Source organism: Plectropomus leopardus, chromosome 21, assembly GCF_026936395.1.
Source record: "Plectropomus leopardus strain MGB_pleo_1.0 chromosome 21, ASM2693639v1, whole genome shotgun sequence".
NCBI classification, from domain to species: domain Eukaryota; kingdom Metazoa; phylum Chordata; class Actinopteri; order Perciformes; family Serranidae; genus Plectropomus; species Plectropomus leopardus.
In genome coordinates, this window is record NC_142196.1 from 5,095,611 (window position 1) to 5,120,718 (window position 25,108).

Here is a 25,108-nt window from a genome sequence, read left to right on the forward strand (position 1 = left end):
TGAAGGATGTGACCGGATATTGCGCGTGTTGCCGCCGCAGACTTGACCGCGCGCGGAGAGGCGGGGGATTGCGAACAGACCCACTGACTGGAGGTCTGCGGCGGACTGAGTTGGAGCAGCCGACACTGAAATAGGTGGGAAAAGTTGCTCCTAACTACCTCCACGGTCGACGAAGAACACCGAGACACGCCACTGGAGTTTTTAAAGGTCAGTATGTCTCTGTTTTTTGTGTCTTTTCCGTCGCCTGGTCAGCGCGAGGCTATTGGCTTCTGTCGGAGTTACTTTGTTGCTATGCACGCTGTTGCAGAGCGGAGGGTTTGTATCTGAGTGAACCTGCAGTGCTTTTGTCCAGGGCACGAAGCCTCGGGAAATTGTCACTCAAATGTTTCCTTCTGATAAAACAGTGTTGATATTGACATTGTTTTAGCTGTGGTTTGTCTTAACAGCTGGGTAATTAACATTCCACGTGATAGCATCAGCCTGTGTGGCACGCACCTACTGATTTGGTGAGCTTATTTTCTCGCGGTGTGTTTGGCCAATTTGTCCCCGTTTCGGGGGGGGGGCTTTCTCCGGCAGGCACGTCCCTGCCCGTCCCTCGCTCCTGGGAATCCTCTGTGATGTCGAGTCCGAGTCCTTTGTTGTGAATGCACATGGATTAAACTCCTTTGTGTTGTATTTCTGCAGTCTGCGGGTCTGGAAGGGACCCTGCCCCCCACCTATATGCCCCCTCCTCACCACCGCCACCCGCCCCAGGCATGCTCTGGCCGCTTAGCCCTCACGGTTTACAGACCCAAGCTGCTTGTTTTCAGGGCTTTTACATTGCATGGTTACAAAGGAACAGTGTTTTCATGCAGCGCAGAGCCACATACGCAGCAAATGCGCCGCATAGAAGGAGTGAAATGCAGCAGCAGGAGCAGCAGCAGCACATGTTGGAGTGGATGCTGCTCGGCCACATCTGTTTTGAATGAAGCAGCACAGGGACAAAGGCAGTCCGAGTCTCAGGGTGTTTTGCTGCTACAGTGGCTGGTCTGCAGATGTATGCAGACAAAAGCCCAGGTCGTGATCTCTGAGTTAATGCATGCATGCATGCCTTCATTTTCTGCGGCTGCACCCCTGGTTTAGTGCCAGTTTGAATGCTACACAGTGCTTTGCCACACTGCAATTCATACAAGTGTGTTTTTTTAACCACATGACACCAATTTCTACATGTTTCATGTCATGCAACAGAGGCATGTCATTACAAAGCCAGGTTGGCAAGAGGCTCAAGCATAGTTAATATTTTCCACCATAATGGTCACCTCATCTGTTATCAGTTCTATTGGTTGAGGTTTTCTGTAACTTGAGATATCTGCCTGCAGATGAACTATATCAGCAACAAAATCTACATAATGGTTGACGTGAAAGATCAAGTGAAACAGTGAAGTTTAAAAAAGTTAGTATGTTAGCCCTTTGACACCAGAACAGACTGACTTGATTTTTTTAAAAACATGGAGAAAAGGCTATATCAAATTAAAGGAGACATGACTTAAAAATTTGCAAGAAATTAGTGAAAAGTACAAGGAAATTACCTGAAAGTTAGTAGAAAAAAGTTTTAAAAAAGTAAATAAATAAATACATTAAATTTTAAAAATCCAATTAAAATTCAATTAAAATCTATAACATAATTTTTGATATGTAATTGGGATAATTATAAATAGTTCTCTCCAACTTTTTTTCCTTTTGCCCTCGATATTTTTCCATAGCTTTTTAATAAAGAATTTCCATCTTAATATTTTTACCCAAATTTTTTCTTTTTTCACCTATATATTTTTCCCTAGCTTTTTATTTTTTTACTTAGATATTTTTCCACAGCTTCTTTCTCATTTCCCCAAGACATTTTCCCTAGCTTTTAAGAAATAATTTTCTAAATCTACTAATTTCTAGCAATACATTCAACATTTCTAATCACAGAGCTCATTGCCTTTTTTTCCCATGTTTTTGAGAGATTTCACCAATTTGCTTGAGGTTCAAAGGTTTAAATAATTGTAAAAGGCATCTGAAAGCAGCACACAAAAAGAGATGTCACTCAAAGTTTCAAAGGGTTAGTTTAAAGCTTTTTAATTGTTGTATTTGGGGTGAAATAAAATCTGGCTTAAAAAGCATCAACAAATGCCATGATAATGCACATTACAATTTAATCAAAAACAGCTATCATACTGTTTTTGTCACCTTGGGCCCTATTTTGGAAACTATTGATCAATTCCTAAATAGTAAAAAAAAATACAGCGGGGTTTGTTTAATATAGACAGATAAATGTTGTTCTGTCACTGCAGTGCCAAGCCTTTTTTAAACATGAGCGGCGTCCTTTGAGTCTCCACAGAGCAACAAGTTGGCTGGCGCACTCCTCTGAGACTTCACTTTCCTCTGACACCATGCGGCGATTCCATTGCAGCAAAATTTACTCTCTCGGGTCGTCTGCCAGAACTCCACAGCAGCTGAGAGAGAGAAAGAGAGAGAGGTGAGGGGGGGAGTGGAGCTGTAAATTTCTGCTGTATTGTGCCAGTGGAGTCAGGTATAATTTATGGTTAACAGTAAGTTTTTGTGACTCAGCTGCGGGCCCCTGCAAAGGTGAATGATGTCACGCTTGATCTCCAGCCAGCTTCAGTCTGCTTTTAAAGGTTTCGATAAGCCTCCAGAAGACAAAGTTACTCCACATCCGAATCATTTCATCATATGCTTGCTTTTTCTGGCTTGCCACTTCAGTAGTCAGCTCTCTGACACTGTGTGGGACGTGGTGTGGTTATACTGGTGTATATTTGGGAGGCTTAATCTTCAGATACTAAGTATGAAGAGGATAGTTAATCCAGCAGATAAAGTTATCTTTGGACAAACTAACAGCGTGGCATTCTCACACTCTGGCACTGTCATATCACTTATTACAGGTTTTATCATTTATCTTTGAACACAGCTAAACACAGTCCATATTTACTTCAGTGCAGTAGCAGTGTGAAGCTGCGGTGCTAAGGTCGGGACAGCGGCTGTCATGCACCATCAGTGACAGTGCTGTTATCATGTGCGTGACTTAAAGCTCTGACAGACTCCTGACTGCGTCTCTGGCACCTCTAGTGATGGTGTGATGTGTAGATGGTGTCTGCGTGGCGTTGGAGGTGGGGTCACATGAGGATTTGCGACTGATTTACAACACGCATACATAAATTGAAACAGATAGTGACTGTTCCTTGTGAGACAGTCATTCATAAAGGCTGGGACACGTGTGCGTTGACATCATGGCTGCAGCTTGTATCGGAACAGGCCTGGACTGGGCTGCTGTCGGCACACACACTATGTATGATGTAACACTGTGTGTGTGTGTGTGTGTGGTTTTGAAACAGATAAAACAGAAACAATTTAAGCCCATTATGGACATCTCTCAGGGGCTCCCGCTCCGGCCCAGACAGCTCTCGCCACCGTAAATCTATTCTGGGTGCGTATCTGTCAGTCTGAGCTTCAGTGTGTGTACATATTCCTTTACATAAGGATGGGCCTCTTATAGATTGAGCGGCGTGTTCTCACGCCTCACTAAAAGCACCTGCTTTTACCGCCTGCACTTCCAGGATGTCAGTCCATGGCGGCTGCTATTTCAGGGAGGATGAGGGAGAATTTGATATGAGGGGAGCTGCAGCTCTGTAGCAGCTCCTCTGCTTTGGGAGCGCCCTGGTATTTATTTAGGTTAACTGACGAAGAGAGACTCTCACCAGTGGTGGATGAGGTATTCAGATCCTTTACTTAAGTAAAAGTACCACACTGTAGAAATACTTGGTTACAAGTGAAAGTGCTGCACTAAAAAATTGCAGTTGAGTTAAAGTAAGTATATTCAGGAAAAAAGTGTAAAGTATTAAAAGTGAAAATACCCAATGAAGGAAAATGTAAAAATTCGGAACTATTCAAAAACAATAGAAAAACATGCCGAAAACCTTTTTAATTAAAAACACCCCAGCACTCAAAATTATATATATAAAAAAAACAAAACAAACAAACAAAAAATTTAAAAAAAAAACACCCCCAAACTCAAAATTATTAAAAAAAAGAGAAACTCAAAAATATTTATATAAAAAAAGACAGAAGAAAAAGACTTAAATGTTTATCAAAGTATTTGGCATTAATTTTGTGTCAATAGACTAATTGATTAATCAACTAATCTTTGCAGCTGTACTTGTATTAACTGTTTGGTAATTTCATTTATAACAAAACATCATAATTTATAAAACTCCTAATGTTTTTTTATGCAAAATCTTAATCTGTAAAGTAACTACATCTGTCAGGTGAAAAAAGTGTAGTAAAAAATTCAGTGTTTCCCTCTGAAATGTAGTGGAGTAAGTTTAAATTGACACGAAAAGAAAATAATCCAGTAAAGTACCTGAAATTTGTAATTCAGTACAGCACTTGAGTAAATTTACTTGGTGACATTCCACCACTGCCTCTGACAGACAGATCAATGACATCCCAAAACAAACCCTGCAGGAATGGCGGCGGCCCAGCTGTCCTCTGACTCACACTGTGTATAATAAATGGAGAGGATCACCCGAAGCTTTTTAAAGGTTTCTGACTGTGTCTTGTAGCCGCATTAATGAATTATGATGCCGAACTGCAGAGGCGAACTCTTTGAATCGACACTTTATTTTTGGATGCAGTCTCTGAGGGAATGTACGCTCCGGGGAGTCATTGTAGTCACTGGATCGCACGCAGGGTCATGTTGTCATCACCTTTAGCTCCGCAGAGGGCGATCAGGTTACAGGGCTGGATATCCTTAGCACTGGTGTCAGTTACCAGAGCAATCAGTGTTGACTGTGTGTTGTGGTTTTTGATGATCAGAGGGAGGAGTTGTCATGTGGTGCTCTTAACTCGACTCACAAATTGAGTAAGTCCTTGTAGTAGATGACATCATAATGCGAGTGTGTTACAGCAGTAGCACTTTGTGGTTGTGGTAATCAGGTGAGTAGTTCGGTGAGGTGTGACGGACTTGGAGCTTTGTACGATGAAACGGGAGCATGTTTTTGTGTGGTTTGGTGGGTGTATGTTCATGTCTCTGAGCTTGCTAAAGGTTAAAAATACAGCTTGTGACATTTAACTGAAAAAACTCCTGTCCTCTGTCTGTGTAAACTCCTGCAGTCCAGCAGTTCCCGCAGTCAGACATGAGGAGCCCTCCAGGCCTCAGTCGCTGAGCAGCTGAGATCAGAGTTCAAGTGCTTGTTCCGGCAACCATGGCTGACAGGGAGGGGCTGTCCATCGCCCCGGGCCAGATCTACATCGAGGTGGAGTACGACTACGAGTACAAGGCCAAAGACAAAATGGTGACCATCCGCCAGGGAGAGTGCTACATGCTGGTGAAGAAGACCAACGAGGACTGGTGGCAAGTGAGGAAGGAGGAGGGAACAAAGGCTTTTTATGTGCCGGCGCAGTACGTCAGGGAGGTGCGCCGGGCGCTCATGCCCCCACAGAAGCCAACGTTGAGGGCAAAGCCAACTGTTTTGGATATCTGCAGGGCTTCAAATGAAAACCTCAACAGAGCCCAGCCGGAAATGTCCAGCTTCGGGCGTCCGTCGCCCTCCTCCACCCCGTCGCCATCCTCTGACCGCGTCACACCGCCTGTTCTGTCCAAGGATGCTAACCAGAACATGAGTCCACATCACTGCAAAGTGGTAGCCGAACTGGTGCTTCTTCACAACAACAACAACCACCACCATGCCAACAATTCCACGTTGCCAAGGACACGGGCAGACTCACCTCCGCTCAAGGTGGGGAACAACCACAGCAAAAGTCCAGACAGTGACAAGACGTCCCCGCCGAGCGAGTTGCCTGGGGATCGGTTGAACAAGCTTCATAACGACTCCGAGTCCGGGGACGAGCTGAGCAGCAGCTCAACAGAACACATGCAGGTAAGGTGCTACTTACTCTTTTAAAAACAGCGTCCCTCAGGGATCTATTTGGGAGTTTTGCTTTTGTGCATGCTTTAGTGTTTTAAACCTCTGAAACCTGTTGCAAACATCACTGTTGCAAAATTGGTTTGAATTCTTTCAAAAACATGGAGAAAATGTAATGAGCAGAGCAGCTCAGCAAGAAATGTCTTTCAAATTGCAACAAATTAGTAGATTTAGAAAATGTTCTAAAAGCTAGGGAAAGATGTCCAGAACACTATATTAATAAGTTCTTGATAATATCTGGGTCATTTATTTTTAAATTGCTTATTCTTTCCATGTTTTCTAAAGAAACCAGGCCAATTTGAACAGGTTTCAGGGGGTTCAAAATGGAGCAAAAATGCCACAGTTTGTAGGGGCACAGAACACAATACATAATAGGCCCTTTAGTTCTGTTTCTGCTGCTTTAGCACCATTGGTTTTGTCTGTCTTTGTACCCTCAATTGTGCCTCACGTTCCTTTCCTTTTCTTCCATTCTCCCTGGTTTATTTCCCTCCATGTGCTCATTTTTTCTCTCCTGGGCTGGCTGCAGATAACCGCCCTTGTCCTCATCAGATTCTGTGATATTGGGTGTGCAGAGATTGCACGTTCTTCCCTTGCCGTCTCTTGCAGAGCTGCATTCATTCATCAGCCTTCTGCACCGCTCTACCTCAAACAATTTTGTGCCTCATTTGGCAGATTTGACGAAACCAGCAACAGTCGCAGGTCCTTATTAAAATGCTGCTGTTGCCCTTGAAGCATAATTTGTCTGGCTTGTACAGATGTGCCTTTTTTGGGGTGGAGGTGCTGTAGCAGTTGGGTCATTAAAGACTAAATGGTGTGTTCACAGCTTCGCTGTTAAATGGAGGGTTCTGTAATTGAGTCTTCAGGTACATTTAATACAAGGGAATGCCAGACACAACTGCTTGGTTGTGTGTGCTTTTTAAACTTGCTGATGTCCTTGTACTACCGGAATGCGTGCAAAGGTATTATTAAACCCACAACTAATTCTTTGAGGCAGATTATCTCTGCAAGGTGTCTGTTCACAGTGAATTAGCTGTATGTAGGGATCCACTCCTGCTGCAGGGACCCTCATGGGGCTCTTCCACCAGCAGGTCAGTTTGGCTCAGTTATGGCCCGTGTATCTTTCGGTATTTCCATTGTGCAAAGTTGTGGATGGTACCTTTTAGTAGCTTTTGGAACTGTCCACATTTTGGCCCTCTGCTTAGGGTACTTAGCACACTGATCCAGTACTAAAAGGTGGAGCTAAAAACATGCAGTCTGTTCATTGGTCAGTAGAGAATCAACACCCTGTGCTCAGAGCTGAGTTGTGGCTGGTTTAACCACCGTTCATACTGTGACAAATTTTACATACATGGGTTAACTAGAACCAGAAAATGAAAGAATGATTTTCAGCCTCTAAAAGCAGCTGTAGACTGAAAAAAAGACACATTCACTGGGCTAACTGCTAATTAGCTAACTAATGAGTGGATCTTCAAGTGTTTTAAAAATGTATATTATTTGCATCCAAATTATATGAATTGCATATATTTTAATCCTCACTTGGAAGAAGAAACATGGCTGAGTATCATTTCTGTGCGCTCCAGCAGCACTTAACCACTCTTGCCTGACAAAGAGTCAATGCACAAATTTGATATTTATATAAATGACAACAACCCAGTCTGCAGAGTAGGAGCACAGTCTAGGTTATCTAGGCTCTAGGTACATGGTTGAGGTGTTACTTTTGGTTCCAAAGGAACTATACCAAAAGCGTTTGATGGAAACGCAGCTCAACTTCCCACTACCGCCTAACGAAAACATAAAATAAGTTCTCTCCCTCCCCCCTGTCCCCGCTGCCATTAGATTGATAACTCAGGCCTTCTCCCACTTCCATGATATCAGTCTCATCAGTCTGTGCCAGGAGAATGGGAGCATGGGTGGAAGGCTGCAGGAACTGGGGCTTATCCTCCCACGTCTGCAGCAGAGGTAGATCAAAGTTTAAAAAAAGGAGATTTCCAGACAGTGGGAGTCCAAGCAGCACTGCTCTTTGCGAGCCATTTTCGGGGTGTCTGTATCTGGGCAGGGTCAGCTTGTTTGAGGGCTCCCAAGTGCTGCTTGTGTCCTTTGTTCCACAGGCTGCAGCAGCCTCCTCCACCATGGAGTGAACAAAGAGAGACAGGCTTGAATGGAAACTAGGTCATATCAGCCGAGGATCAGTCTGTAGCCCCTAGTCGGCCCGCCGTGGGGACCACTGCGCGAGTGTGAATGCCATGTGTGATGCGCCATGTGAGAGAAGGGAGAGTGAGAATGGAGGCACACTAACACCGTTTACAACTTCAGAGCTGCGCTCGCAGGGCGGCTAAATGGTTTGTGGGTCGGAATTGACATCCCTCAAAAGCCCCCATCAAGGCGGGAAAAAGGGTTGTTTTCTGTGTCGCCGCCTGCCTTCACCAACCTTTTTGAATTAATTTCACGCTTGTCAAATCACACGGGCCAAAATAAACACACATTTCACTCTCGGCCATTTACATTTGCATGGGCAGCTCTAAGGAGTGTTTTTTGTCAGGCTACAGTTATGCTGGAGGGGCGGATAAGGAACAGACAGCAGACAGGATTCAGCTGAAACTCCCTGTGAAGCTGAGGGCTGTCTGTGGTGGCCGGGGCAGGTGGAACCCACTCCCTTGCTCTTTGTGCCTTTGTGATGTTGTGTTAGTTTGTCCCGTTTGGCCTGTTGCCAGGCAAGTGAATGACCTGCAAAAACCCAATTCTTTTAACTCCCCTACTTCCACTGCTTCCTGTCATTGCTCGGGCGCAGACACACTAGGCCTGCAAGAGAGGATCATTTTGTGGCATTTTCTGCTGTATTTTTAAAATTGATTTTGAAGACTTATAAGTGCTCATTAGAGCCTGATTGATACTACATTTCTTGGGTCAGATACTGATATTTAACCTCTTGAACCCTGGTTTTAGCTTTGCAGATTTCCACAATGCTTAGTAATAATACGTTTTTAAATTTTATAATTGCTTGTTTCAGTATGTTATTGCAGCTATATGATGCTTTACATTTGATGGAAAATTTAAGATGTTTTGTGCATCTTTTTTTTCTGAGACCATTGTTATCTTGTGCAAACCCATGGAAAATTATTTTAAATTCTAAACATTTGTCCACATCGTGTGTAGCTGCAATGATCAATCGTGGGATCCAGCAGGGTTTAAGAAAACATCTGATTTGTTTGTTGTATTTTTAACTACTGTATAAACAAAAAGCTGATAAGAATCCCCTTTGATTTAGTTATTGAAAAATAGTGAACACGATATAGCTTGCACTAAGTAGGACATTTTACAACTGGAAAACATGAAACATGGAAATCATATCCAGTTGTTGTAAGCAGAATGCCATTTGTTAATTATTAACAGGGGTACGGTCTGTTTCATTGAACATAATAACAAATAAGTGCTCTTTACCATTCAAGCGGTCCTAAAGTCCAAATTTGTCTATATTGCTCGATTATTTATAGTGGTGCAGTCTGTAAGGGTTCACAGATCAAAAGAATTAAAAGGGCTTTTCATAAAAAATGAATCCAAGTTCAGTTCTGAATATTGTCATGTGAGATCTGTTACTAACTGTGTAAGTTAAATAGTTTGTCAAATAGGCCGTCATTCTTCAGACATATTTTCTTGTCTTCCTGCTTCCAAGCTCTATGTGTTTTTAACTCGGGGAAGGCCCCCATGAGACAGCATGCACCTCCAGTTTACGAAGCGAATGGCCTCTGCCATGTTTCTTTGCAGCTACCTCAATGCAAACTTAAAGGGCCCTTTTCTCAAACTCCTGGCTCAGTTACACTATGTTATGTGATGCATTTTGGTGAATATTTAGAGTTTCCATTTTATTTATTTATTATTTATTAATATTTATCTACTACATTTGTATTTTTTGCTTGTTTTATTAGAGAGAACTAAGAATCTTCTCTTCACAAGAGTGTCTGGGTCTAAACCTGAACAGAGAGGGATGGCTTCTCTGTCCCCCTTCAAATTGCAGACTGGCTGTAAAAGTAAACCTAATTGTAAGGGATGCAGGTAGAGTGGCATGATAAACTGTTGCACCCTCATTTCTGCTCACCACTACAGTGCTCCTAACTCTGACAAGAGAGGTGAATCTCGGTTAGACCAGACCCTGGCCTCGCTTCCTGTTATGCTGCTTAGTCTGATCAAAACAGTGCAGGAGCTATCCATAATGTGTTGGGATTATACAATTTAACTATGATTTTAACTCACTCTTTTTATTTCTTTTACTGTGTGCATCGTGGTAGATGCTGGCAAAGACACTAAAACATGAGGCTTACAGTTAAAACTGAGACTAACACAGAGGAGTGGGCGGCTGCTCTGCAGGTGCATCGGACTGCAAAAGCCATTAGGCCTTGAGCAATAATTATAGTACTACTCATAATATGAGGTTAAGTGTAGTGATGAAAATGTGTCAGTAATTATGTAGAACATTTTTCAAAGTGAAAACTATCAATCAGCTGCCTTGATATGTTGCAAAGGCAACAATCAGTGCATAATGAACCAATCTTCTCCACAGCCTTACAGTTTGGTCCAGTCACCAAAATTTAACTGCAAATTTGACCAAACATTTTCCCGTTTCCCGTGTCTTTCACCAATCATTGCAGTAATGTCACCAGACTTACCGTGTTATTTCTGGTTGTGAAGATGCAGAAATGTTTTGCACAGTTTGTAATGTGGTAGTGGAACGCAAACACTCTGTAAAATGACTGAAAAACTGAAATAAATCACAAATTCAGAAAAATGAATTTATTGCTTTTATGCTATGCTTTTAATGCTTTTATTATCACTGGAACATATAGCATTTGATTTTTAATACATATTTCATAAAATTGCAAATATTTTTGCAGTTTTCACCTGCTCCTGCAATTGATAGTGATAATAAAAGTGATAATAAAAGCACATTTTTTCTGAATTTGTGAATTATTTCAGTTTTTCAGTCGTTTTACAGAGTGTTTGTTTTCCACTACCACTTTACAAACTGTGCAAAACATTTCTGCATCTTCACAACCAGAAATAACACGGTAAGTTTGGTGACATTACTGCAATGATTGGTGAAAGACACGGGAAACAGGAAAATGTTTGGTCAAATTTGCAGTTAAATTTTGGTGACTGAACCAAACTGTAAGGCTGTGGAGAAGATTGGTTCATTATGCACTGATTGTTGCCTTTGCAGCATTGCTAAGGAAAAGTCTGCAACATTGCAACAGGGCGACCTCTAGCTCACCCGGTAAAGGGTGCACCCTGCACAGGCCGAGTCCTTGGCAGTGTTTTGGGTTCGAATCTGACCTGTGGCCCCTAGCTGCATGCCATCCCCTCTTTCTTCCCTCTATCATGTTACTTTTAAGTTGCATTGTCAATAAAAAGCCCTAAAAAATAATCTTAAACTGGGGACAAGCACTGCAGTTTTTTGTTTTTTTTTTTAGAAAAGCTGCCATGAAATTGTGAATTTTGGGCTGCAACAATCCCAAAAAAGCTTGAAGAATCTTGGAGGGACTGATCTATTGAAAAGAAAAAAAGAATGAGGATGTCGTCATTGTTATTTTCTCTGAATGTAGAAACTCCCGGCAGAAAACAACTATTTTTGGTAGCGGTACTCCTTGTGACAGTAAACTGAACTTGATGTATAACTTCTTGCCCCTCTAACTCTAGATAAAATAAAGATACTATTTCATTTTCCTCTAGTGCCTACTTGCAAATTTTCCTGTTATTCATCCCCCAAAACAGTTCACTTTCAGCCTCCCCTCCACAAACAGCTCCTCCTCACACCTCACCTCTGTGAAGGGGCTGCTGGCTGAATGGGCGGATGTCTAGATGGATGGATCTGTTAGACGGATTTGTCGCTGACATGCCTCCGCTCGGGTGCCAGCTGGCCACCTCTAATTGATTAGATTTGATCTCGGGGGTGATGATTAACGCCTCTGTGTCTCTCCATGCTTTCCGTATGTAATTTGCTTATCTCTGGGGCTCCGGCGGCAGCAGAGCGCGATGGTCCTCTCCCCCGCCTCCTCAGTACCTTGAGAGGTTGCTTGGGTTTTTGGTCACACAGCCATTCTTCTGAATCCTACTTAGTTAGCCCCCAAAAGCACAGCTCCTATGCTCTTAAGGGATTGGCAAAATAAACCTCTTTTCCTCACTTCTCAACAGCCGGGCATAGAGCATTTATTTTCTTAAAAGAATGTGGCAAACCGAATGATTTAAAAGCCTGTTTTTCACTTAACTTTTTGTGTTTAACCCTTTGAAACCTGAGCAAATTGGCTTGATTTTTTTTCAAAAATGTGGGAGGAAGGCAATGAGCAACTAAAGAAGAAATTACCCCAAAATTAGCAAGAAACTAGTAAAATAAATAAATAAATAGAAGAAAAATACCTGAAAATTAGTTACAAAACAAAAAAACAAACTAGACTAGGCGAAAAAAGTGCTTAACGTTGATATATTTATGTAACATAATTTTAAATATCTAATTACAATGATTCGAAAAAAGCAATTCTCTAAATCTACTAATTAATGCAATTAGTCAAATGTTTCTTAAACAAATTTTACAACAAAACAAACATGAAACATACCTGGAAAAAGCACTTAAAAATATTTAAAATTCTGTCAGACAGTTTAAAATATGTAGTTATGATAATTAGAAATACAGTTTTTCCCAATATTTCTTCTTTTTTTCCACTGGATATTTTTCCCTAGCTTAAAAATAAGTTTCTAAATCTGCTTATTTCTTGTTTGCAAAACATTTCTTTTTCTCCAGGTTTCAAAGGGTTAAGCTACTCTGTAAGACGCTGCTGTGTTGCCTGTTGAAAGATTCAAGAGAAAAACATGACCACATAGTTCCTCAATGGCCACAAAGAAAGTTATTTTGAGTGGGGTTATTTTGGAGTACTTTTACTCATATCTTCCTAAGAATTGGCGAAAGTCGAGACTTGTCTTTTTGATGGGAAATGGCTCCTTTTTTCTCCAAAGCTCAGGGAGTTAATGAATGGATGAAGGCTGCTGTGTGGGGTTGTGTGAGAGGCCAGATTGTTGTTTTCTTTTTTTGAGATGTGTCACTGAGGGGAAGATGTGGTGGCCCTGGATGTGTTTGTGTCTGTGGCTTTGCACCGTGGAGCCAGCAGGCCGCCCTGCACTAACTCACTGTCTGATTAGAAAGACCTTGAGAGCTGCCCCCCCCCCACTCCTGTCTTTACTCCGCAATCACACTACACAATCACACACCCAAGCAAGGTGTCAGCCGCTGAGGGGCCATCCTTTTCTTTCACAATTTCCACGCGTTATCTGTTAAGTAACACTGCATGTTAATAATAAAACCACTAATTCTCTGAGATTACAAGCCAGATCAGTCACTCCCCTAAAATAAGCCTCCTTCCTGTGTAACATGTCTTCTTTCACAGAAACGTCTTCACAGGTTTAAGGACAGTCACAGTGACATGCCTTGTAAATGTATCCGCACGGATTCTCAAAGGGTTTAGAAACAAAAGGAAACAGCTGAGTGTGTGTGCCTTCAACCTGCTGTGTGGTCTCCTGGTAGCTGGTGCTGCCTGAAGGAGGAGGAGGAGGAAGGGGGCTGTGGGCGTAGCAAGACAGGGACAAAGTGCTAGAGCCTTGGGCCCTAACAGAGCCGCTGTAGCCCCTGTGGGATGGCAGAGACCTGGGGACACGAGGCCAGACAGATATGTTTTCATGTTTGGGTGAATGTGGAGATTAGTTTCAGTCTGTGAGCCGTAAACCTCCGGATGGCTGCCACGGCCAGATGAATGACTTGAAACAGCAACATTACAAGGCCACCATTAAAGATGGAGGAGAGCATGAAAACTGGATGTCCTGAATGTTTGAGTGAGATATTCTTGAATGTGGATGGACTGTTCATTGTATTTTTCAGCATGCACTCTTTGGCCTCTGCTAAGTTGTATGTTTACTGACTTGTGCAACAGAGCAAAGACTAAGTATACCAGCGGCTGAGCAGTGCATTGTAACAGACTGCCAGGTGGGGGTGGTTTATATGGACGATCTATTGAACATTTTTTATACCTCTATCAAGGAAAATTATATTGTTAATCATCATTATTGTTTCATCACCCAGCCTTACCTAAGGCCACTTTCATAGTGTATTCACTCTTAGAAACGTTTGACCAATGTACCGCCGTTATTTTGGTGCACTGAATTGGATCATTATTGTCCAGTGACATAAGTTGTCTCCCACGTGAAGCAGAATGTGTGTATTGTTCATGTGGCTGCTGAGAGAGCCTTTCTCTTGCACTTAAGGGTCTTGGGAAGCTCTCAAGTTTACTGTACAGAACGACCTGCTCCTAAACATCCCAGCACCACAATAACCTGCTAATTACATGTTGTGCTAAATGGATTCTTTGCCTGCAGAGTCTAAAATTTGCTGCAAAGCGCTCTTTACAGCCAATGCCAAATAAGCCGAAATCTTTTGAAGTAACGGCAAGAAGCTGCCATTACATAATAACATTGTAAATACCTCCAAATATGAAGCAGTGCTGTATAAAGTGCAGCCATCTCCTGTCCGTTGTGCCCCGTAATCTGGAGCTACGTCGAGAGTCTTACTCGCAGAGCGGCTGAAAAGGAGGCCCCTGCTTGTTTTCCAGTGCATACTTGACATTCCTGCCTCAGTGCCTACACACACACTCGCATACAGTGAGGCAACAGGCAAGCATGAAGGTCTGCTTCCCCCTCAAAAAGCGAAAAAAAGCACTGGACCTTTAAGTAATTTAATATTAAACTAAATTGTGCATCCGCTGTGTTCATGTGAGATTCTGCCCCTCGCTGCTTATCTGCCCGCCAGCGTTCTTTCTACTTCTCTTCCCTTTCCTCTGTCTGGGCCTTTTAGTTTCTCTTCTACTTTTCCCGCTCGCTCCCATCTCTGTTGCTTACTCCTCTGCTGTCAGCCTCGTATCCCCCTCGCTCACCTGTCTCTGCCTTCAACCTTTCCTCCGAATCATGCTGTCAGATGTGGTCTCAGTGAAGGACAACAGCGAGGAAACTCAGCTCCTGGTCCAACCTGTGACCACCGTTTGTTTTTTTTTTTTGTCCTCCCCACATCCATCCTGATCTGCGCCTCGGTGACACAACAAGAGGATTAAACCCACAAGCCCCCAGGGGCTGAGCCTTCAAGTCAACCACAGCTGATGTTGACAAATCAGGCTCGGGGTTACTGAGAATCGTGTTGAAGGTGCAGGGTTTAACGGTTCCCGCGCATCCTTAAAAAGTCCTACAAGGCATTGATCTAATCTATCTTAAAATTAGGCCTTAATTCATATTAACATGTCTTAAATGAATCTTACAAAAGTCTTAAAATTCTCACACATTAGAGGTAGGATTTTATGAATCACTCTTTTTATGATGTTACATTATAAAGACAAGAGAAACTCCCACACACTGTCCAGCTGACTGCCGACATATTTATTGAGTGAAAAAAACGACATTTCGGTCTAGCAGACCTTCATCCAGTATGATGGCAACATCAGAACATTCTGAACAAACAGAGACTACCTTAAATTTTTAAGAATCCACTGCTGAGACTGGTGATCACCTCAAACTGCTTTGCATCATCAGTGGAACAATAGGGTTAAAACATTTTTCCATAGATCACAACCTCAAATTATCACAAGCATTTGAACAAACGGAGCAAATAGAATGAGCGTGAAACATATCATTCAGCATCCATGCAGTCAACAAAAAGGGTGACAACACAACAAAGTGGAAAACATTTGTGAAACACCTCTAAGACATTTTTAGAAAAATATTTTATAATGCTTTTTAAAAATGTAATTAAATCAAATGAAAAATCCTACAGCAATCTTAAAAAACAAAAAAAAATGTATACAGTGATTGCTTACTCCAGGATAGTTAAAAAAAGAGTTTGGTATTTGAGTTTGACATACCTGGCACACATTCAGGTGTGGAGAGATTTTCTTCAGCTGATGTTACATTGTAAAATCTCAAAATAATTGGTAACATCTATTTTGGTTAAGTAGTTTAATAATTTCATCTTCTTAAACTTGTCACGCAGCTGTTAAATCTCACATGCAGAGTGAGAAACACAAAATCAGCAAGAAAACTGACTAGAAATGTAAGATATTTCTTCCCCCTGATGGTTAACCAGACATAAGTTTATGGTGGTTATATATGACCAGCTTTTTCACTGGACAATAACAGCATGTTTAATGTTACAATAAACAGTTGGGAAAAATAAAACTGTCCTTCAAATTTTGGAAATGTTTAGAAATTGAGACTTAAACGTAAGGTCAAGTGGCATTTAAAAAAGCCTTTAAAAAGCCTCAAATATTACTTAACTTAAACTGAAGGAACCCTGTTTCACCTTTAATACTTTCCATGAAGCATGGCTGAAGCTGAACCAGATGAAAATCTTACATTCGATTTTTCTCTTTATTTTGAGGTGTAAGGCGTCAGTTTCTAAGACCAGTTAGTTTAGAATGAAGCAGCCAGTGATGCCAACAAAATGTGATAAAATATTCAGTGTGTACCTCTGAATTTTATTCCTGGCACACAGTTGAAACAGATCATCATTTGATACTCCCCTGCCGGTGAAACTGTCGGAGCTGAGGTAGCAGCTACTTAATGCTGCATCAGGCAGGTCACATTGCACACTGTCACTGCTGATTAAATCCCCTCCTCCCTGCTATGACTGCTCCTTTCCAAATGAAGCTAATGAAAGGCATATTAGTGGTGGATGACATGATTGTCTAACATGAGATGAACCTTTCGTCTGCCAGTTATTTCTGTTTAGGGGCATTCATTCAGGACATATTGGAGCAGTTCTTTTCAATGGATTTACTGTGATTAGCGGATCAGTTGGTGGAGATTTCTTGCTTTATACTTGCCATGGTGTCCCTAGCACCAGCTTCGTGGGCTAGAAAATGAAATAATTAACGCTTTTGCATTGAGCACAAAGAATATGGAGGTTGTTGTAGCGCTTAGTTGTGTACCTCTGAATATTTGTAACAAGGCATCTACTGCAGGCGCTGCACTTTTCAGTTTAACAAGGAGGGAATTTATGGACATTTATGGCTGCTGCTCTTCTTTGAATCAGTCGTTAACTGCTGATTTTTAAATCTCCTGCTGGTCGCACACACAACACGTCATCAGATCACACCCGCCCCATCCATGGTCACGTGTTTCCAGCTTTCCGATTTACATTTGGCGCTGTTTCAACCTGCTGTCCTGGATCAGAGGCGAGATCACTCTGTCGCCCTTTCCACGGTTGTACATTATATATGAAGGGCTAGGCGGCAGAACGGTGCGATATTCCCACCTTGAACAGGAAGTGTAAAAGCAGCTTCTGACTCTCGCTGAGAGACCACAAGGACAGTCAAAAGGCCTTAAATTCTTGCAAAGAAAAAGTCCATCATTCACACATCACAATGATAAACTGTTTTTATCAAAGAAAATGCCTCAATACAGTTATAAAACATGCCACCCTCGTGTAAAATAAAGAGCCTCTCATCCGAGCTTTATGTTGCTCTGCTCCAAATTTAGTTGTTAGTGTCGAATTCCTCAGTTTTATGGATGACTTTGCATTTTAAAGAGCCTCTTCCACATGACTGCAGGGTCCAACAATAATGCTTATTGTCAGGATTTTTTCCTGCAACCCAACATCAAAGGATGAAGTAATTTTCCTAACAACTTAGTGGGATTGTCTAATTTTAAGGGGTGCAGGGGACATATTTTTTACTTTTTGTCAGTATAATCCAATTAGTGTTATTTCCATATACATGTTTAAACCTTATATTGAAAAGTGGGCATGGTCATATGTGTATCCTGGGCTGTTAAAGTGCATTTACAGGTCCAAATATCACTCAGATTTTAGCAGCAGCTGATTTCACCACTGAGAGGCCACGGACTGCCAGCTTGAGGCCAAAATATCAGATGCTACCTTTGGATGACATGAGAAGCACAAGATTTTATCCAGTTTGGGTGACCAAGGAAAAATTTGTGGTCAAGATAACGGTCACTCAAATCTCTGATCAAAACCAGCTGCCACTAAAGTTACATAGTCTGCTTGGAACTTCAATAAACCTGCACTATTTACCAATTGCAAACTGTCTTGATGACACTGACACATGATAGAATTGAGAGAACAGGAGAGCACAAAGTAGAAAAAGTAATCATATTAATTGTTGTACCATTATATATGAAGATAACATGAACACAATATCAGGCTGAATGAAGGAAGTGAAATTAAAGGGCAGTTCAGTTTGGTAATCAGGCCAGATATCTGCAAGTAGTCACTGCAGCATGCACAGATAAGTCGAGCTACAATTATAGCCCAATTACGACCTCCAACCACATAATTTAGGTGTGTTAGTCCGACTTCGAGAAATTCAACTTAAGTCTTCGTCGGACTGACATTTTAACATGTGTTTTAAAAGTCTTGTTTTAGTCTTACTAACACAATAATTCCACTTTTTCTAACATCATGTAAACGTACTGACAGATCTCCACCAAAATACACATTTTTCTAGAAAACAAACACAATTAAGGTGGAAAAGCCTCTCACAAGACTTGTTTGGCTCCTTTACAGCTCTATAAAGGTAAAAACTTAAACACTGACTGTCTGATCTACAGTATACCAAACTACAAGAGTGTGCATGTAACTAAAAGAGCACAGCTGACAGTGGAAAGACTTTGTGATTCAAAGCTTCCCCCCTCTCTCTCTCTGTACTTCTCTCCGCTCCGCTGTCCATAACGCTGCTCTGCCTTGTCAGCCCGTGATGCAGCGTGGCGTTTACTCACAGAGCGGATGACGGGGGTACATCACCTATTTAATTTGCTCACTCTCCCCCTCTTCTTCTCCTCACTCCACTGCTCACTGTGCTTCATTCAGTCCCTCCCCTGTCGTTCACGGCACCTCTCTGTGGGCCTGCCTCACTACTGTAGCTGGCTGCACTGGGACAGCATGTACCCAGAGAAGGTAAGAACCTCTCGCTGGCCTGCTTTTTGCTTCCCTCCCTTCTCTGTCTCCCAGCCAGCGCCCTCCCTGCATCTCTCCCTGCCCTGCTTGTCCGGGACAGTTTTGCTTCCGATGTGTTTAATTACTCATCAGAGCCCCTTCCTTCTGTGACATTTCCACTCAGAACATTTAGACTGACAGCACCAACTGCTGTGTGCACTGTTATGTGTTTGATATGGGCACGTGTGGGCGTTTTTGTGTGGGATTTATTTAGCAAGTAACTTGACCGCCCCCCGCTGTGTTATCCACAGAGGTCTGTGTTTGCATACAAGTGATGCTGCTCCATGCACCGGGCTCTCAGTGCGCGGTTACATAACTGATGCTGTCCAGAGCCTTTTAAAACAGCTGCTAGTCATTTTCCCCCCCGGCGGTCTCGTGCTTTGGTCGAGCGGACAGGTCTAGCTATGCTTACACTCAACCCTCTGAGGACAGCGATCACGGTCTGGGGAACTATTTCCCTTCAGTATCTCTTACAAAAGCTGTCTGTGTTAGATGTATGTGGCTATTAGCTCAATGTCTGCAAAGTCATTTAGATATCGCTTTCAGGGTATAAAAGCGTTTCTGGCCTCAGCTCCATTTTGCAGTGGTTTTTTTTTGTGTGTGTGGTGTGCCCTGTTTCTGATTTCTCCTATTACCTCTGAATCCACCTCAGGGACCAGAGTCAGCAGAGCGCTAAAGTGGTGTGCCGTCGCTCCCCACAGTGCTGGGCTTTGTGTTTATTTCCCCCTCCTTATTTTCACCCACACTGGTGTTTCGGCTAAAATTTGCAGAAAACCACACAGTTGTTTATGCCAGAACTGTTGTCTTTTTTCTATCCAAAGTACAGAGCTGAGTGATGTGATGAAGGATGTTGATGTGTGTGACATCAGAGAGGATCCTGTGCAGCTTGCTCTCTATGAAACGAGTCTCCTGACTGAAGAAATCAAATAGTATCATAAGCCCTTATTATACAGATATTGTGCTTTCAGGCTGCTACAAAGTCCTTTCTTTATGTCTCGTTTGCGTTTTTACACAGAATCAACGACTACGGCAGCATCACATTCCAGTGTATGATGATAGTTTTTGATCACATGCTGGCATCATGGAAGCAAAAGAGGCGTGATGGGAATTTAACACAACACTGTCGTCCTTTTGTGTGACATATAACATATACAGTACGTTGGCAGTGCTGTATAAACAATAACAATGGCATTAACATAGCAGTAACAATAATTTACCATCTCTTTTATATGGCGTCTGATCTCGTCCTCTGCTTAGACGGTCAGGGGCTCTGGAATCTCAGGGTGCATTCCAAATCGAATACTTTCTCTTTTTTTTACTTTTAGAAGGTACTGCGGCTGCCCTTGAAAGGTGTGTACTGTTGCATGCAGTATGCACAAAAACGGGACATACTACTTCTTCATAACGCTGTACTCTTACTTTTGACCCTCTTTCTCATACATCCGTTACCATGGAGATAAAACAAATCACTGTTCACCAAATTCAGCAAGGACTAAAGTCAGCCTGCAGAATGCTGATGTCTTTTTGCAATGTTAAACTTTTAAGTTGTAACTGTTTACGTTATGGATTTTATCATTTTATGCATTAAATAAGCCTATATGCACATTTCTCCTTTTTTGTTGTTGCTAATCTTTGATTGTTTTGTTCACTGAAATGATTCATACTCCTAATATTACCATTCAGCTGGTCATCAGTCACATGAATGCGCTGTCACCCCTCACTGCAGCTTCTGTCACCTGTAAATGTGACGGATCTGCCACTGTACAGAGGATTGTGGGTAACAATAACCAGTAAAGCACGCTGGTTTGCACACTGCAAAATCCAGTGTAGTATTTTTTTTTGGCATACTGCATTTGTTTTATTATGTATTGGGTATTAAATCTTTTTTTTCTCCAAAATCTGACAAGTTGATTTTATTTATAAAATCTATAAAACCCATTGCCTTGAAAAATGTAAGAAGATGTTATTATTAATCTTAATTTTTTTTACTGAATATCTAACTGTTAAGTTAACTTAAAATTTAGTTTAATTTACTTTAATTGATTTACTTTTTTCACTTTTGTGAAGTTTTTGCAACTTAAAAAAAATTAATCGGAACACTACAGAACATTGCATCAGATCAAAAACAACATTTGTGAGCCATCCGGTATTTTACTGCTGTCCTCAGGAGAGGTGCGGCTGCTGCTGGTTGCCAGTGTGTGCGAGAACTGGTGGAAGCATCGGAGCATGGGTGTCTTTGAGGGTCAAGGGGGCACATATCGTCTCTGTCATGTGCCATCGCTATCGTTATTTGCTCAGCGTGGCTGCCAAAGAGACAAAGAATGAGCTGGGAATCGATCGGCGCTGAAAATATTCCGCTAGCCGCTCTCTTGCCAGAGGTCATTAACTGTGAAAGCGAGATTAAGATTGGTCTGTCACCATCATGTATAAGCTGTAGCAGTTGTGTCAAGGTATATGATGTGTGTTTAACCCTTGCATTCTGTTTGACATTTCCCTGCTCCGATTATCAATCTTCTATGAGTAGTCTTTGATCTATTTCTGTATTTTGTCATAAGTTTGGGTTTCCTACGTCATTTGCACGTAGTAGGAGGATCATGTGCTGCTCCTACAGTCCTGTAACAGCCCTGTGACTTTACCGCTGAATTGACTTTCCAGAACTCTGTTTTTGTCCTCAGAACTTTCCACTAGCAGCTGTCACTGAACAGAGATACTACAGTGAAAAACAAAGGGGATACAGAGAGAGTGCACTCTATACCACTGTGGATCACTCTGGATCCTTCTGCCAGCTTTACAGCTCTGAACCCAAACAGTCATTTCAAACAGCAAATCCAGTTTTAAACACAGCATCAACACAGGAGTGTGCCAGCTGAGCTCTGCCTTTTGGGGATACACTGCATGTCTCCGTACATTTCCTCAGAACTGGCCAGAAATAGCTCGCAGAGACACTATGAGGCTGATCAGTGTTCTCTTTAGTGCGCAGGAGAGACTTCCAAGGCCAGAAGCCTCTCAGTGTCCTTGTTTTTGATTGGCAGAGAGGCAGTCCTCGTGTCCATTAATGAAATGGATATGCCAGCAGTAACGGATGTCTCCGTGTTCCCGTCATGCTCTGTTGGAGCCGCACCACCATTGGCTGCTTCAATCACTTCTTTGTACAGTTGATTGACAGCTTGTTGATTATTCTGTCAGAGAGGGATTACAAAGTTTCAGTCATGAATGTATGAAAGATAATCTAATGCATACTATAGGTTTAACTTTAGAAATACGTACTGTATTTAAAAAATGGCTGTTAGCAAATGGGGAACTGTTCTCCAGGAGGCCTCTCAGTTTCACATTTCTGACTGCAGCATTGCTTTTTAAGGCTCACTATCCGTTTTCCTCTCATTTGTGATGGACCTTGGTCAGGTCAGCGTTATCAAGCCTGAATGGAAGCAAAACAAATGTGTGTTTAGGAGTGTGAGTGCCAGAGCTGGCGTCCAGCCTTGGCCACCTGTTGACATAATGCTTTAGTTGCCCTTTCCCCTTCTTTAGAAGCATTAACACACAAGTTCTTCAAAACATGAATTCAGATATTGTACACAACAGTTTTTAAAAAAAGCAAATCGTATAGAGTTTAATGGTAACTGTCATATATACAATCAAATTTACAATTTTACATTTTTTTCTACTTTTTTTCTTCAGCTTTATTTATTTATCCCTTTAAGATAATTTAGCAAAAATATAAAAAATAAATATATCAAACAAATAAAAAAATATAAAACGTATAAATATTAATATAAATATAAAATATACATAAAATATATAAATAATAAATATAAACATACAAATAACAAATATAAAACAATCAAATCAATTAAAAATATAAAGTTAATATAAATAAATATATATAATAATAAATACATGCAAATAATACACTAACACTCCAGCTTGATCAAAATGGTTACAGTATAACAGATGCAGAAAAAAGGATGAATAATAAGAATATAATATATTTATAATAATTCATAAAAAGAGGGGTGGATTGGCAATAAGGATTAGAAAAAGAGATCTGTGAATGTGTGTTTTGATATGAGTGTGTGTGTTTACACACAAGGAGATGAGATGAGTTGGGAAGACAAAGATACATGTATGATGCGGAATTCATTAAAAGAATTGGATGACTTCAGTGTATTAACATAGCAATGTTAGGGCTCCACTTTTTGATAAACATATCTTTGTGGTGTCTCAAAGGACTGATGTTGTGACATGAATTGTATCAATTCCACAGCTGTTACAATCAGAAAATCCTTGAAATTGTTTCGGTAGGCATGTGATTGGTCTCTGATTTAACACACCAGTTTTTAACATTACCTTCTTACAGAAACACAAACTTAATAATTCAATCGACATAAATATGAGAAAAAGTACTAATAAAGCACATTTAATTAATTTACCATGATTATAATGTAATTGGCTAAGCCTTTTTTCCTTTCTCCTGCAGTTTCTCTTTGTTTTGTCTCCGCTGGGGACCACACGGTGATTGTTTACCACTGATGGAGGTTAAATCCATTCTGTAAATGTTTCCATAGTGAAGCGACACCAGATAGTTGAACTCATGTGACCTCAGTCCTGCTTACCATCTGCTCAGATGTGCATACCTCATTAGCACTTGTTTACATCTTCGCACTTCAGTTCCTTGTTGTAAGTGCATAAATATGTATGATTACGTGTAGTCAGACTGTGCTGCAAACCATTTCATGACAAAGGTCAGCCGTCTGAGTTCGGCTGATTTTACTTCCTCTGTTGTACTTCTGTATGAGAGTCTGTTGTTTGGGTGCCTCGGCATTTACGCTTGTGCATATATATGTTGTGTAGCTGTTTGTTTTTCCAATAAAATGACCGCCACTAGAATATTGTCATGTATGGCTTAAAGCATAAAGCATAAAGAGGGAGTTGCCAGAGTGCCATAATCATCTAAAAAGTGTTATAGGCTTCACTGGGTTAGCTTCATGCACCAGCAACTGTGGGACAGAGGGGCTTACAGGTCAGCCTGAGCCTGGACAGACCGCCCCCACCTCTACACACACACACACACACACACACACACACACACACACACACACACACACACACACACACACACACTAGAATGCAATCTTCTTACATATCAGGATTAAGAGGTTGTGTACAGTACATTCCAGGGTTAAACCCCTCCGTCCCCCCTCAAACTCCTGTTCATCCCACACCAACATGCTCCAACGTTCCTCATCTTGTTGAACAATGTGCTTATCTGCTCTTTGTTATTGGTTGTGTTTTTGGGGAAGGTGGAGGCGGAGCTCCAAACCCTTCCCATCCAGCATTAAGTGTGCCATGCTGTTGATTCTCAAAGAATGTTTGGGGGGGTCGAGAGAGTATTTGTTGCTTCTTTCAATGTCGTCCTCGTTGCCTGATTCACAAATTCAATCTCCCTACTTGTGTCTCTCGCCTGAAGCCCCTGGTGTTAATTGAAAGGCGGGTAATCTGCCTTTCTTGGAGTTTTGGGGTTATGTGGCTGCTCTGTGGCCCGGGCCAGGACCCCCTCCTGGTGGCCAGTGGAGAGGCTTGTTGTTGATCTGCCAGCCAATCCCCAGGCTCTTGAGCCCCTATTGATCTAAAATGAGTGAGTGTTTGCAACCATGGTGACATATTCAAATCAGACGGCAGCCACTCCAGTGCCTGTTGGGTTTCGGTGCTTTGGAGTTGTTAAGCATGCTTTGTTTGGGATGATGATGAAGAGAAAACAGCGACTTCACACAGATCCTTAAAATATGTCAGTAATTAAAAGGGAATTAAAGGGGAACCATTTTTATTGACCATCAAAGTAGAAACACTCTACGTTAGAAAAGATTAGCTAAACATAAGCAATGAAAGGCTCTCCCACTTCTTAATAATTGATAAGGTTATTGTCGGTAAAATCTGTAATTTGCAGTTGATTTTGTTATTATTTTATATGAGTTGTAAAGTTGGAGAAGCAGTTGATCCCAGTTATTTTTCTTTATAGTAAATTCTGATTTCCCCAATGTTCGTCATTTTGAGCCACTTTCACACATGCACTGCAACCCTGAACTAATCTAGACATTACCACTAGGAGCTGTATGTTGGAAGA

General features: G+C 41.6%; 1 protein-coding gene across 6 annotated transcripts in view; it reads left to right on the forward strand.

Moving 5' to 3' along the window:
• arhgap12b (Rho GTPase activating protein 12b) overlaps positions 1–25,108 on the forward strand; it is a 75,397-nt gene continuing 50,289 nt past the window's right edge. For 3 of the 6 annotated variants that reach the window (XM_042510425.2, XM_042510426.2, XM_042510427.2), the window contains exons 1-2: positions 4–207; positions 5,149–5,915. In XM_042510425.2, coding sequence (XP_042366359.1) covers positions 5,241–5,915 — 675 coding nt within the window. In that variant the 5' untranslated portion in view covers positions 4–207; positions 5,149–5,240. Of the gene's footprint in view, positions 208–5,148; positions 5,916–25,108 lie in introns of all 6 variants that reach the window. The other 3 variants (XM_088071735.1, XM_088071736.1, XM_088071737.1) reach the window with 2 other exon arrangements.